Here is a 15,560-nt window from a genome sequence, read left to right as displayed (position 1 = left end):
AAAGATATGTGAAAATTGCATATATATTTTCTACAAAATAATCTTTATTCTCATGGCGGTATCTCTCCACTACAATGTCAAAAACCTATGTTTTTATAGTTGTTGGAAAGCTTAGACATAAACCTATAACTTCCTTGTTTTGAGTTAGATCTAAAAACCCTTATTAGAATCATGTTTTTGAGCTCCAAAACTATAATAGAAGCATACTCAATAAACTAGAATAACTGAACAATCTATTTTTTGGATGACGTTTCTCCTCGATTACTTATCAAATCAAGGTGATCTTGATAGCGTTTTGATCTATCTTTGTCTTTTTTTTTTCTCTTGATTTTCAGTGAATTTAACTGAAAAATAACATATAAAAGACAGAAAATGCGCAACAATGCTTGTTATAGTTTGCATAGCATGCTTCTATTCTGATTTTGGAGCTAAAAAATATGAACTCTAGAGTAGTTTTTGGCTCTAACTTAAAATTGCAAAGTTATAAGCCTATGTCCCAGCTTTCCAATGACTATAAAAACTCAAGTTTTCGACGTCGGATGAGAGAGATACATGTCTAAGAATAAAGACTATTGTGCAAAAGAAGTCATATATTTGAGAGGAAATTCACCTATATTTATGAAATTGAAGGGTAAAAAGTCTATTTAAATTTAGATATTTACGATTTTGAACAAAGTTCAAATATAAAAATGGTAGGATTTTTAAGAAAATGCATTAAATTACCTCTATCCGTGAGGTGAAAAAAAACTAAGATAAGTCAAGTGGTTGAATAGGTGTCCATGTGACCTTCAGCTTAAGTGCTAAAATCTTATCGTGGACGTGAGTGTTCTGCGGGTCCCTTCTCTCTTCTTCCCCACTAAAGCATCCCTACTTGTTAGGCTCCATCCCACTATGCCAAACCCCTTTGGGTCTAAAAAAAAAACTTTATATTGCCTTAATTTTATTTAACCAATTTAAAAAATCTCATTAATTTTCTAAATTTTGGAACTTATTACCCTCACGTCTGTTTTTATAATATATAGGATGTAGGATAGGACACCCCAGAATAGTCACAAATATCATGAGATTACAAAGATATTGTGAAAATCGTGATATAGTTTATCAGCTGTTTTAAACGGCTAAAAGTACATGATATTTATTTCTTCTTTCACAATAACATGATTTATCATGATATTTCCGTTATTATTTGTTATATATTAAAAAGCCTTTTGTTTCTATGTATTTTATTATTTTACTCTGTTCTCAAACATCTTATCATAATTACCAACGGGTCCTCACTTGTTTGGCAGGAGGGGCTAGTGTACGTTACCTTGTGTTGGGAATTTGCAAGTTCGAATCCCAATGGTATCACTGTATAACCGGTAAGAGTGCCAAATCCCAGTTTGCCTTTCAAAATAAAATCTTATCATAATTATTTAATTCATTTATCAGTGAACGAAAAAACAATGAGAAACACGAACATTTTGAATTTCTCACGAGATATTGAATGCTGTTAATTTGCCCCCACGGATCTAGGTAATACCGAATCCAACCCTATCAGATCTGATGTAATTGGATTCAAAGTTGGATGGAATGAGATAAGGGCCTGTTTGGAATCTGGTAGCTGGGATGGGCGTTTATGTGTTTGGTGTTCTCCAGGCAAAACCTTGGTGGTCCCGTTTAGAATCTGGTAGCTGGGATGGGCCAACGTTATCAGTATCGGGTTGGGCCAATATGCATCGTATCCGCAGAATTTTGATACGCTTCAGGACAGATACGGTGAATTTTTAATAAATGCAAAAAAAAATATCAAAAAATATTTTTAGTATTATTTTTAAATTATTTTAATGGTTTTAATATGTATCATGTAATGATTGATACATAATAATTTATTATTATTTTTGGGCCGAACGATTCAGCTGAGTATTCGGCCCGATGCATCTGAATCGGCAGCCCAACGATTCAGGGCTGATACCGATACTGACAACATTGGGAATCGGGATGGGTGTTTATAAAATTTGGAATGAAAAGTGAGGTCCTTTTATTTTTTATTTACACTAAAAAATGGATTTGGTAGCAGCCACTTCTTCAATAGATAAACGCATATGATTCCATCCCAACTACCAGAAATCCGAATCCTAATAGCTTTTTTGTTTTTTAAAATTTTATAGGAAAAAAACACCCACAGGATCTGCCTACTGTACTTACAGTAATTGTCTTGACAGCCTAAAACTCTTGGGTCGCGGCTTCTGCTTGTGCAAAGGGTGAATCCACTTAGCTTAAAATCCAGCATTTACATGTTTTCATTTTGTTAGATCTGAGTAGATTCAGATGCAAGCCTCAGCACCGAGTCTGGATCCAACTGCTATTAGGATTCGATTTTCGCTACCGAATCTGACCAATCGCAGAGAGAGAGAGAGAGAGAGAGAGAGAGTTTGGTAGCCTAGCGCGAGATAACTCTAAGGGGATTCAAGGGAGAGAAGGGGTTTGTTGGTGTTTCGACGGGCACCCATGGCTCTTGCCATGTACAGCCACCTCCTCGGTCGCTTCTCCTCTCCTCCTCCTTCGTCAATCATCGCCTCCTATCCCTCCCGGATACCTTTCTCTCGGGCGGTGCCCTCCGCCGCCGGCAGTCGGCATCTCGGTTGGCGCACCACCAACGCCTCTTGCTTACGCCCCCGCCATCGCCCTCACCCTCACCCTCGCCTTACATTCGCGGCAGGAGTGGCGGAGACGCAGTCCGCTCAGCCCCAGGTACTCCAACCTTTTTCTTGTGGTTTTCTTTTGAATTTTTAGTTCGGATAGGAATGATTGGCGTTTTTTCTTTTCTTTTCTTTTTTCGTGGTTCATTGGTTGTTGGATGTGAGATTTCTGCTAAATTAACTTGCGGAGTTTTTGAGAATTGCTCTATTTCCATTTCTTGAAGTTATTGCATAAAAAAAAGTGATCAGGATATCTTTCTCTCACTTATGATAAGGTGAAATTCACCCATATGGAGTAACCTGGACATTTTCCTTGAAATTGCTTTGCAATGTACAAATGGAGTGTTTGTAATTATGGGTGAATTCTGTTAGTGAGAAACTCTAGAGGGTCCTTTTCAGGCAAAAAATGTAGCGCCTTGCATCTGTTCTTGATGAAAAACGCAAGTCAGAACTGATATTTTTTTTGGATATGCACAATTGTTCCTCATGAATTCGCTAAGTGATCCCCAATTGAGGCATGCCTTTATTCTTGCAGATGAAGTTTGTCCAAGAACGTATCTTGCATTCTATATTTGCAGGGATTACAGTTTTGCTTTCATAATAATCTTGGATTCAGGATATGGATAATTTTGCATTATAGAGTTTTTTGTGGTGAGGACAAAGATGAACTAAAACATGCAGCCTTCAGGCGTGCGGGTGATAAGTCCTCATGCAGGGTGGTTTTCGATGAAGTTTCTCCAACCCATTGGAGCTAGTAACATCTGCACTTACCTATTTACATTTATGTGAAATGATCCCAAAGGACCACATGATTCCCTTATTTTTTTTATTTCTTAAGAAGTGATCCCAAAGGACCACATGTTTGTAGAACAGGTAGCTAAGGAAGCTAATTGGTGTCTCGAGGAGGATGCATAATCAATGTGGTATAAGATAGTGGGTTGCATGCGAAAGGTGGTGAAGGAGGTTTTGGGTGAGTCTAAACGTGGTGCACCGCTAGGTAAGGATACATCATGGTGGAATGAAGATGTCAAATTAGCTATTAAGGTTAAAAGAGAGTGTTATAGAAATCTCAGTAAGAGTCGTGATAATGAAAATTTGGAGAAGTATATGTTAGCAAAGAAGGAAGCTAAAAATGTAGTTCGAAACGCAAGGGATAAGGTATATAAGGAAGTCTATGACAAGTTGGATACCAAGGAGGGTGAAAAGGATATTTATAAGCTTGCAAAGATGAGAGATATGAAATCGAGAGATCTGGGTATGGTTAGATGTATCAAAGATGAAACGCAAAGGGTTTTAGTTAAAGATAAGGAGATTAAGGAGAGATGAAAAGATTATTTTGATAAGTTGTTTAATGGAAGGCATGCCCAGGATCTTGGCGACTTCTCCATTCCTTTACATGAAATGAATCGTGACTTCATGCGCAAGATTCAAAAGAAAGAAATTGCAGAGGCTTTGAAGAAAATGCAATCCAGAAAAGCAGTTGGCCCGGATGGTATACCTATCGAGGCTTGGAAATGCTTGGGGGAGAAAGGTTTAGTATGGTTGGCAAATCTTTTTAACAAGATTTGACGGACAAATAAGATGCCTAATGAGTGGAGGAAGAGTACTTTGGTGCCTCTCTATAAGAATAAGGGTGATATAAAAGATTGCGCAAACTATCGTGGTATAAAACTCATGAGTCATACTGTGAAACTTTGGGAGAGGGTGATTGAGTATAGGTTGAGGAAGGTGATCATGATATCGGAGAATCAATTTGGTTTTATGCCTGGAAGATCAACTATGGAAGCTATACATCTTCTTAGACAACTTATTGAGAGATATAGAGAGGGGAACAAAGATTTGCATATGGTTTTTATTGATTTGGAGAAGACATACGATAGAGTACCTAGGGATGTTCTCTGGTGGACAATGATGAAGAAAGGTATCTCTCTCAAGTACATTAGTATAATTAAAGATATGTACGAAGGAGTAGTAACCAATGTCCGCACTTGTGGAGGGGTGACAACCAACTTTCCTATTACGGTTGGGTTACATCAAGGATTTGCATTAAGCCCTTTCCTTTTTGCTATAGTGATAGATGAACTTACGAGATCAATTCAAGAAAATGTGCCGTGGTGTATGTTGTTTACTGATGATATTGTTTTGATTGATGAGTCTAGAGCTGGGGTTAATGCTAAGTTAGAATTATGGAGACAAACTTTGGAAGCAAGAGGTTTTACGTTGAGTAAGAGTAAGACAAAATATATGGAATGTCGGTTTAGTAAGCAACGAAGTAGTGATGAGAGTGTAGTGAAGCTTGGTGAGCAACAAATAGCGGTGGATGACTGTTTCCAATATTTGGGATCTATCATTCAAAAGAATGGAGAAATTGATGGTGATATAAATCATAGGATTAAAGTTGGGTGGATGAAATGGAAAAGTGCAACTGGAGTGTTGTGCGATCGTAGAATGCCATTGCGGTTGAAGGGAAAGTTTTATAGGACGACAATTAGACCCGCTTTACTATATGGTACAGAATGTTGGGTTGCCAAGAGACATCATTTGCAAAAAATGAGTGTAACTGAGATGCGTATGCTTCGATGGATGTGTGGAAATACACTAAAAGATAAGATTCAGAACGAGGAAATACGTAAGAAGGTAGGCGTTGCATCAATTGAAAATAAGATGAGTGAGAATCGTTTACGATGGTTTGGGCATATTCGGCGAAGGCCTAATGATGCTCCGGTTAGAAGGATGGAGAAATGGGAAAATCTATTAGCTAAAAGAGGTCGGGGTAGGCCTAAGAAGACTTGGATGAAGATGATAAGAAAGGATATGATTGCTTTGAACCTCACCGAGGACATGACATTGGATATAAATGATTGGAGGAGAAGGATTCATGTGGAGGACCCAAAATGATTTTGTTTTTGGTTCATATCGCCGACCCCAATTGTTTGGGATGAAGGCGTTGTTGTTGTTAAGATGTGAGCCTACTTAAGTGGATTAGTGCACACTATTTTCCCAGCCACTCCTTTTGTTTGTCTTTCTTCCCTCCTTTTATTCCTCACAAATAACAGCTAGTGTTTTCTCATATTCCTGAACCAACTAATTTCTTAAGAAAAAAAAACATTCTCATTTATGATTTACCCTGACACAGGTAAGGCATAATATATTTAAATAAGAAGTGAATAAATTCCAAAATAGAACCCTATAGAAAAACTAACTACGGGCTTCTAAGATAACATATAAATTCCAAAATCGAACCCTATAGAAAAACTAACTACAGGCTTCTAAGATAACATAATCTCCTAGTCATGCCGGTCCCAGTTGCAAATCCAAGTGACCTGCCATCCAACCCAGTTCTGTTTTTCCGAGTCCTGCATTGGAAAGATCCTTAGTTTGATAAGACAGGTGGCTTGGAGGAGAAGCTCAAGGCACATGATTGCTATGGAGTTATAGGAGGCCCTACCCTCCTTTTTGCATGAGCCTTTTGTATTGGCAATAACACATAGTTCCATAAGATGGTTGACCGTACACGATACCTGAGCCAGATCTGTACAATTTGATCTTTTCAGTCCTTGTTGCTTTGTCATTCCTATCCAAAGAAAAGAAAGAGGTGAGAATGGGTTGAGACGGTACACCAGTGTGTTTAGCTTGGCTTTTTAAGGTGGCTGTGGGATGTCCTTATTCAGTAGCAATGGCTTAATTGTGGATTACAGGAGAAGGTATTAAAATTGAAAAACAAAAATTCACAGCAAATGAAAATGCTAATTTATAAAGGATAATGCCTCCTGGTTCTTCTTGTTGTTGATTAGGCCATTTTCTTGCTTAGAGAACATCTTTGATTGATTTTTATATTTCATGGGATTTCAAAAGGAAAAAAAATACATTTAGCAGTTATTGTTAGGAAACTTTCTTGCATGGAAGAATGCCATTTATTTTTGTATTTATTGTGCCCCAAAAAATTTGTCTTGTTGGACTTTATTCTTTCAATTAAATTTGTTGAATATTCAGATTATGGTGAACTTTGAAATGAGATGGATTATATTCAGTTCTCAGAATACAAAATCAACTGAACTTTCTTCCCATCTAATTCTTTATTTGTTAAGAAAAAGCAAGATTTATTTGTCATCATAAGAGATACTGAAATATGTTTACAGCGGTATAGAATGGGATCGGTTTTTGGCTGAGTTCAAACAACATTGAGGTAAAGTTCATAAGCTGGCTTTACTCAGGATCCACTAAGTGAGCCCTATTTTCTGCTTGCTTAGACTCCAGGGTTACTGTGAACGAAAATTGTATCAATTTGATATGAGTTTACCCTGTGGGAATTCCTTTGCAACAAGTCCATCTCCTGTAATGAAACTTTATAGCACCTGGTTAGAACCAAAATTTGTAACTTTTCCTTTGGAGTTTGCTAAGACTTTTTGGGTGGTTTATAACTTTTTTCCTACCTGGAATCAAATTCTTAACTGCTTGTTGCAGGATGTAGATGAGGAAGAGAGTGAGGAAGAATCTGATAATGGTGCTATTAATGAGGAAACTGGCCCTACTTTGAGGAGCCTCCTAGAAGCTTACAAGGAGGCTATCCTGGGTGGAGATCTGGAGTCTGCTTCCGACATTGAAACAACTCTTTACATCTTTGAGAATGAGAAGAAGGATTTGTTAAAGAAAGTTGCAGATTTGTCAGAAGAAGCAACATCAGCAAAGGATAAATACCTCCGAATGAAAGCTGATTTTGAGAACTTCAGAAGGAGATCGGAGAAGGAGCGATTATCATTGACATCAGATGTCCAGGGAGAAGTCATTGAGAGCCTCCTGCCTATGGTAGACAATTTTGAGAGGGCCAAACAGCAAATCAAGCTTGAAACTGAACAGGAGAAAATGATTGATGCTAGTTATCAAGGCATATACAAGCAGTTTGTGGAGATTATGAGAAGTCTACGGGTTTCGGTTGTTGAGACGGTTGGCAAGCCTTTTGATCCTTCTGTAAGTTGTGTTCTAAATTTTTCTACATGTTGCTGCCGTACCTTTTGTTTCTGTTTGTTACTATTCATTGAGATTGATGAATTTATAAGTCATACATTTCATGCGTTGGCATAGGTTGATAATCAGTGCTTAATGACCCTTGGTAGCTAGTGCAGTAGAGCGCTTGCATTCCATTCTTTTTCATGTGTGGTGCAATCTGTTATTAGTTTCAGTTGGTGCTTCCTAATTACTCTTTTGCTTGTATATTTTGAAACTTTCTGAAGCTTCATGAGGCCATTGCACGCGGGGAGTCTTCTGTTTACAAAGAAGGTGTCATAGTTGAAGAGTTCAGACGTGGTTTCCTGCTTCAAGACCGGCTTCTTAGACCAGCCATGGTTAAAGTGTCTGCTGGTCCAGGACCTAAGGAGACCCCGCTAAATGGGGAGAAGTTAACGGAGAAGCCTATGTCAAATGCTGTCCTAGATGCAGATGCATCATCTCAGGAAGGGGCGGCTGGTGATAGCTAAGTTTTGCTTCTGGGGACTGCATTTTCTTGATAGTGTTTCTGCACCCAGTTTAGTGTACTTCGATTATTTTATCACAGCCAGGAATATTGAGTTCAAAATCTCCTACAAATTTCAGAAGGCGAAAAGTTGTCCCCTTTGTATGAGACTCCTACATCTCAAATTTTCAGATTTGTAACCTTATAAAAATTGCAAAAAAAATTAGAAGAGAGAATTATCAGCTGGATTTGAATCCAGGTGTACATTCACTCATCATTCAAATCCAAAACAAGGGACACAAAAGAATTAATAGGAGTAAAATCTCATTCTCAGTTTTTTATTTTTTCCAAATTCCTTATACCAAAAAATGGGAAAACAAACCTGAGAAATACTTGATTTTCAAAATCTACTTCAGCTCTCAATGATTCTTTTACCTGCCTACCTTCAAAACAGGTTCTTAATGAAGTGCATGTCTATAATCTATATATACACCTCGTCATCATGAAACCTTACATGGACTATATTTATGAGTTATGTTTCTCAATTCCTTCATATTTAGAGTTACAACCTTGGTCTTTATGCATTTATATCTCATTTCAATACCTGCTCCTGACTTTTCATTGGTCTTCCCCTTTTCTTGATTTCTTTTACTTGCATTGTGAAACCTTTATTGTATTGTTGTCTTTGCACATATTTAAACTATTTTAAATGGCATTCTCTTTTTTTTTCACTCATTGGTGATCTTAGCATTTTTTATTTTTATTCTATGCATCTACCTCGATTTCTCAACATAAACATCAGTCATTTCTTTGTGTATGCACCGTTGCTTGCTATTAACCCTTTCAAGTCCAACGAGATTTGCAATCCCTCTGTTTCATATTTAAGCTAAACTCAACAAGAACTGTTATGGACTTGCAATAGCTTTGATTCATATTTAAACTAAGCTCAATGAGAATTGCTACAGACCTGAACCGATTCTAATACAAAGCAATACGAACTTAAACTGAATTATGTCAACCACTAAAACAGACCAGCCTGCCAATGAGATACCACTTTTATTTTTACGAAAAATGACCGTATTGTACAACAAATTTGATGTGTTTTTCCAAATGCCCCACAAATTTTGAAATCTGCCTGATGTTCAATTTCAAAGGTTTCAACTTTTTAGAACATTTTTATCCTTAGCATGTGTGAATGTCTCTTGATTTGTGTCTGTTGTATTGCAATGTTTTCCAGTCTCGTTAAATCTCACTAAAAAAAGAAATTTGCATGATATTTTCATAGAAATCACAAATTTTGCACAATAGTACAAATATCTCACAACTGCTTGCGAAAATCTGTCACTTGCAAATTTCGTCAAGAGTGTTGTGTTAGTTGTTGCAAAAGTTTGCCTTTTGATGCGGAATTCATAACAAGTTTGCATAATTCAAGGATTTTTGCATGTTGTCGATTGATAGCGATGCAAAATTCTGTTTTAGCATGTGAATTTACTTATATATAGGCGATTAGAGTGTGAATTTTGTCAAGAGTTTCGCATTGGTGGTTGTGAAAGTTTATTTTTGATGCAAAAATTATGAAAAGTTTACAGAATTTACAAACTTTTGCATGTTGACTTTAAGCGATGTTCGATTTCATTTTAGCATGCAAATTTACTTGTATATAGGTGTTTGTGATCATTTTTTCTAGGATGGAAGACTATCTTGGCTATAATTTCATCAGTCTTTTTGCAGATTTAGTCGCATCTTTAGGCCATTCTTAAACTGCTACTTGTTATTTTTTTAGAATTGCTAGCAATTATTGGGTTGATAAAAGATTTCTATGGTTCAGTTTGGCAAGGGTGTCTTTTTTATACATTACATTTGACACTCATGTTTTGCCATGGATCAGGCTCATTCTCTACCTAGATGGCAAGTTTATTGTATATTTTAATATAGCAAATATGACCCACTTCATAAGAATTATCAAGTAATTTAGGTTGTTTGTTTGAAGTATTTTTACTCTTCTTTGGCAAACATATTGTAGGTTGTGTTTTTCCTCTTGTTTTGTATCATATTGAAGTATTCAAAATAAGAAATTCTTATAATAACATAAATGTGAAATAGACTATTGAAAATGCGTGACAAACGATATTCAAACTTTTGAGATGCTGAAAAAAACTCAACACTCACATGCAAATGTGAGAAATAAATTGACAAACGAACAATGTTTCCAACTATAACCAAATTGATGATAGAGGTATACCAATGTTCAAGGAAACAAAGTGACAAACAAACATTCACATGCAAATGTGAGAAACAAATGAAAACAACTGATTACAATGGATAATATACATGCAAAGATGATTGGAAGTTGAAAAAGAAAATGATTCACCCATGAAAAATGACCTTACCGGAAAAACTTGAAAGATTGGTTAAAATAGTTGCCAACGAAGTGCTCTTGATGTGTGCTTCACCATTTGCTGGGAAAGAAGAGGTTTGGAAACCACAATAACCCTAGGTTATGCAAAAATAGCCATGGGTTGCACATAAAAGGTTTTAAGAAATGAAATATTACTTTTAATATTGGCAGAATTCTCATGATGAAAAGAATTTTTGCATCACCTAATGCGAAACTTTGCGACTTTTGCAAGCCTTTTAGAAATTTCGCAACCACCAACTCGAAACTCTAAATGAAATTCATACTCTAAACGGTTATATATACAGGTAAATTCGCATGCTAAAATAAAATCTCGTATCGCTTAAAGTTGACATGTGAAAGTTTGTAAATTCTGTAAACTTTTTATGAATTCTACATCAAAAGGCAGACTTTCGCAACCCAACGTAAAATTCTTGTCGAAATTCACTCATGCTATTCGTACTATTTGTACAAAATTCATGATTTTTGCAGAAATATCATGCAAAATTTATTTTGAGTGAGATTTAGTAATACGAGAGCGTTGCGATGTAACACACAAAAACTAAAAGACATTCACACATGCTAAGGGCAAAAATGTCCTAAAATAGTCAAAAACATGTGAAATTGGATATTGGGAGAATTTTAGCAAATTGCGGGTTTTTTAAGGAAACACGTAAAAAATTATTGTACAATTCGATCATTTTTAGTTATTTTTATGTTACAGTTCAAAAGTCATGGTATGAGCCAAGAAGTGTCATGTTAATCATGGTCTTGTTTTGTTATCCATGGTGTAAAACCCCCAAAATACTTCTCCCCTTGCCCACTTGGGATAGTTTCATTAGACCCATTCTAACTTTTTCACGTGATCCGAGTAGCTTGTGATTTGGCTAGATTCAGCTTGTATAGCTGATGAGTTGAGCCGTGCGCAACTCGTTTAGCTTAAATGAGTTGTGCGAGTGTTATGCTTGGCTTGGTTTGGGTAAGCGCTCTCTCTCTCTCTCTCTCTCGTGCTGCATAAAAAATGCCCTTTTAGATTTTGACCGTACAAATGTGATCAAGTACAGTACTTGATTTTATAGGGATCAACTATTTGAGTGTTCGATTATGACACATAGGTGAGTTTTTATAAGGTTTTAAAAAATCAACCTGCCAAAATCTTTGTAAAATTTTCACGCTCCAAATATTATTTTTTCATTAAAAATACATATGATCCAGTAGATTCTTAGTAAGTTGACCATGCCCAAAACATTTATAGGGCCAGAACCATGAAAAAAGCAACAAAAAAGCTGAAAAATCATTTAGCATGGATGATCTTTTCCTATATATATATATATATATATAGGAATGGGGACGGTGCAACCAAAGGTGTAACATCTGTAACCAATCAGGCAACTCTTCTTCTTTGGTGGAGCGTTTCATCGATCAAACCTTATATATTTGTTCTTTATATTAAGGATTTCACCACGTCTAGACATGTTTTTCAAAACATGAAAATTGAAGGCTCACCAATTTATAATACAAAGTATTGTTGGTTCTTGATTTTCAGCGCTTTAAAAAAATACATCTAAATATTAAATATTTATAATATAACATATTTTTCTTACTAAATAAATGATAAACATGCAGTATGTGAAGCCGATAAAAAAAACTTGATAGTTAAAGAAAGAACGCTGCACGATCATTGGTTATAGATGTTGCACCTTTTTTTTGGTTGCTCGGTCTCCCTTCCCATATATGAGCCAACATGTGTGTTCTGCTTGACTCATCCAGGGATGAGCTGGGCTCAAGCTCGGCTTGGCTAGACACGAGAACGGGTCAAGCCCTAATCTCAGTCCATTCATGAATGAACCCAGTATGAACATGCCCTATCCGGATGGTTTCGCTCGCATACCAGATAGCTGCATGATCGGATCCGTATTACTAACACGATCCACTACTAAAAAACGAATATAGTTCGGGTCAATTGTGACCCGGTCCATATCCGGTCCTCTTGCAACTCTGCGTTCATCACCCACTTCTTATGTTGGTCACTCGAGACCCATTTCCCCTCCCCCCTTTCTCTTTTGGCGGCAAGCCTGGTAAGGTCGGACCTTTTAAGGTTCGGTTCCAAAAGCTCACCCTCTCTACTCTTCCCCTTGAATATCCAGGCCCACGCTTTTCTCTCTCCGGGAGAGAGAAGAGAGAGCGCCCTCTTCTTCCAGAGTCTTCCATCTTCTTCTTTTAACTGGTCCTGAAGCGGAGGGCTTCCTGATCAAGGAGGTACTTTTTCTTGGTTTCCTCTTCTTTTTTTCTCGTTTCAATTTTTTCTTGCCTCTTTCATGGCACGCGCTTCTTTTGTTCCCTGGAGACGACGGAATGATAAGGCGTATTACGCTTTTGTTGTGGGTTTCTGCAATTTTCGATCTCTCTTGCGAATTCAATAGCTCTTCGTGCACATATTTGTAATTACAACTGCACGCCCATGTTTTCGCGATGAAATTGAGTATGAAATATAGTCATAAATTCGTCGTCAGGTGTAAATTTCGGGAGTTTTGGGAATTTGCAATCATAAGGATCAATCAGTGTAAAGATTTCGTTTCGTCGTCTCTCTTCTGTTCATGTTTAGGGGTTCGGGCATTACCAGGACATCAATTGGTAACGGGGAACCGAAGAGAGCAAAACGCTTTAATAAGTCTTTCCCTGATCTGTGACAATTGCCTTACGCCTTGGAATTGTTCTTGATATGGCCCTCTTTTTTTCCCCAACTTTCAATTTTGAAAAGGCGTTACACCTATTCTCTTGTTACGGCTTGATAAGAGGGACTCATCGTCTTGAGAATTATACACTGAGCGCGTACCAATTTCCAGACAGCCTCCAAGAAAGGGTGGAAGAACCATCCGAAGTTCTGGAAACGAAGATTGCAGAAAGACAGCATGCCCGCCATTACCAAAGGGAACCAATAAAATGAAAAAGATGGAAAAAAAGAAGTGCAAAAGCCAATTTGGTTATTGTACTTTTCATCGAAGAAGAAGGAGTCATCTCGCTAATAGCAAGTTTTGTTCATAGGAAATGTTAAAAGAAAAGAAGCCGCTAAACTTGGTTTATTAATATTGCTAAATTTCTTTGGATTTCATAGGTTATGTTTTCTATAACTATTACTTATGGATGTAATCAGCACAGAACATGCACCAGCTCTGCATCTTTTCATAATTATCTTCCACGTCTGATTCTGCATCGAAACCAAGTTCTCCTTGACCCTTGATTAGGTGAGGCGGCTTTTTGCAGCTCTTTGGGATCTTGGTGATATTGGGTTGAGAGGGGTACTCACATATGAAGAATTCGTAACATGTCTCTAATGAAAACTACAAATTGTTCAAGATAAGGTGTGCATAGTAACTTCTTGCTCAGGTATTGCTATTGAGCCTTATGGACGAATAATGCCCCATATGAAGGGCATTCATGTAATGACCTTATTTATCAACTTGTTGCAACCTAAGACCTGCGGCAAAGTGTACCCTGCACACTGGTGCCTATGTAGTCATGTCACCCTAGTTTCACGTACCAGTGTCCTTGGGTAATTTGTGACCTGCAATCTAGGGAACTGTGGACATGGAGGTTTAATTGAAGCACTAAAACCTTTCATTAAATTGTTGGCAAATCTAGACCATCTTTGGAAAGGAGAATTGTTGACAAATATGGTGCTCAAAAGCCTTGTTTGTTTTATTTATATAATGGTTAGTCCCTGTATGTATCCCTGTTGAGCTTGGATTAAACATGTGGGATGCAGTGATTGAAATCTTGGTAGTGGTAATACATCCACTTGTCAGTTCATTTGGTTGGAAAGGTATGCATGTTTCGAAGTTGCTTGCTTATGCTGCACGTGACCAAACTCAACATGATCTAAGGGTGTGTGCATCCATATATCGGCCATCGTGATATGATAATTGGATTGAAGTGCTTTAGATGGATGTTGGGACAAATAGCCTTGTCTGATACAACACTTTTGGTATTGTACATGACTTCTCATCTTTCATCTACCTTCTTCCCATCTGTCATACTGTTTTCTTTGCTTGGCTTTCAAGCATGCACATGCACACACATTACTATGTATGCATGTGAATGTGTATTGTGTGTTCATACAATCTTAAAAACCCTATATCTGGTTAACCTTTTGTAAATGTCACACTAAATATAGCATATGTCAATATTCAGAAGATTCAACAGTCATGTATTGATTATCTTCAAAACCTCTTTTTTTCTTTTTCTTTTGTGTTCTCATTTTCCATGGAATACATGATTGGATTAGCCCTTTCTGCTTCTATTCAACAATCTAATTACTTGATGTTATTTGGGAGATGGTATTTGCATCTTTTGGGTGGAAATGCTCATCTTTGTGAGGAACTTCAATACAAGGCATTAACTTACTGTCACCAATTTCTGCAACTATTGTGTCTGTGTGATATAATTTTCCTCATATCTTACGAAAATATTATTATGATAACATGGTTGATGGGACTCAATCTGTGGTCTGTTAACCTACAGCATGTTTCTTCCACAAGAGTTGGATTGATGGGGTTACATAGGGTACATCCTTACATGGATACAGTGTTATTAAAAACGTGCCTCAAGGCGCAAAAAGCGCGCCTCGCCTCAAGGCGAGGGCCTTTGTGCCTTGAGGCGCTGGTATAAAGCGCAATACCCATGAGGCGTGCGCCTCATAGGCCTTGAGGCGCACGCCTTGAGGCGAGGCGCGCCTCAGACTGAGGTGTACACACCTCTTTTTGCTGTAGTTCATGCACAGAAAATGCATTCAACTATTCTAATTTATTCTTTTTGTTTTCAGTTAATGTGGAAAACCATACACCCCTTAGTAAAGGTGCTGCATCACGCAAATTTATACCCTTCCGCAACCACGCACCCCAATTTGCCTTCCTTCAATGGCTGGCTGACATTTTGCCTTCCTTCAATGGCTTTTGGATTATCAGCTTTTAACAGTGTGAAGGACTTTGTTCATTTTAGAGCCTCTGCTACTTAAGGGCATAGTCACCAATCAGAC

The 15,560-nt window shown here is 37.4% G+C and overlaps 2 protein-coding genes across 4 annotated transcripts in view; both read left to right on the top strand.

Moving 5' to 3' along the window:
- Window positions 1-2,166: 2,166 nt before the first annotated feature.
- On the top strand, window positions 2,167-8,460 carry LOC149847285 (uncharacterized). Its single transcript, XM_089996908.1, has 3 exons — window positions 2,167-2,733; window positions 7,146-7,649; window positions 7,913-8,460. The coding sequence occupies exons 1-3, from the start codon at window positions 2,491-2,493 to the stop codon at window positions 8,153-8,155; spliced, it is 990 nt and encodes a 329-aa protein (XP_089853034.1). The 5' UTR covers window positions 2,167-2,490; the 3' UTR covers window positions 8,156-8,460.
- Window positions 8,461-12,591: 4,131 nt separating this feature from the next.
- The window catches only part of FBP7 (F-box protein 7), a 43,527-nt gene continuing 40,558 nt past the window's right edge, over window positions 12,592-15,560 (top strand). For all 3 annotated transcript variants that reach the window (XM_089996906.1, XM_089996907.1, XM_089996905.1), the window contains exon 1: window positions 12,592-12,784. The gene's annotated coding sequence lies outside the window, so the exon portion shown is untranslated. The remainder of the gene's footprint in view (window positions 12,785-15,560) is intronic.

The sequence above is a fragment of the Nuphar pumila genome, chromosome 2 (genome assembly GCF_984573655.1).
Source record: "Nuphar pumila chromosome 2, dmNupPumi1.hap1.1, whole genome shotgun sequence".
In the NCBI taxonomy this organism is placed as follows: domain Eukaryota; kingdom Viridiplantae; phylum Streptophyta; class Magnoliopsida; order Nymphaeales; family Nymphaeaceae; genus Nuphar; species Nuphar pumila.
The sequence above is the reverse complement of the archived record's forward strand: the minus strand, read 5'-3'. Positions and strand labels throughout refer to the sequence as shown.

What these genes read in the sequence shown, in the direction of transcription:
- LOC149847285 (XM_089996908.1), top strand. Translation starts at nt 2,491, where the DNA reads ATGGCTCTTGCCATGTACAGCCACCTCCTCGGTCGCTTCTCCTCTCCT. An exon ending in CGCAGTCCGCTCAGCCCCAG is followed by an intron (nt 2,734 to 7,145) that starts GTACTCCAACCT and finishes TGCTTGTTGCAG; the next exon opens with GATGTAGATGAGGAAGAGAG. An exon ending in GCAAGCCTTTTGATCCTTCT is followed by an intron (nt 7,650 to 7,912) that starts GTAAGTTGTGTT and finishes AACTTTCTGAAG; the next exon opens with CTTCATGAGGCCATTGCACG.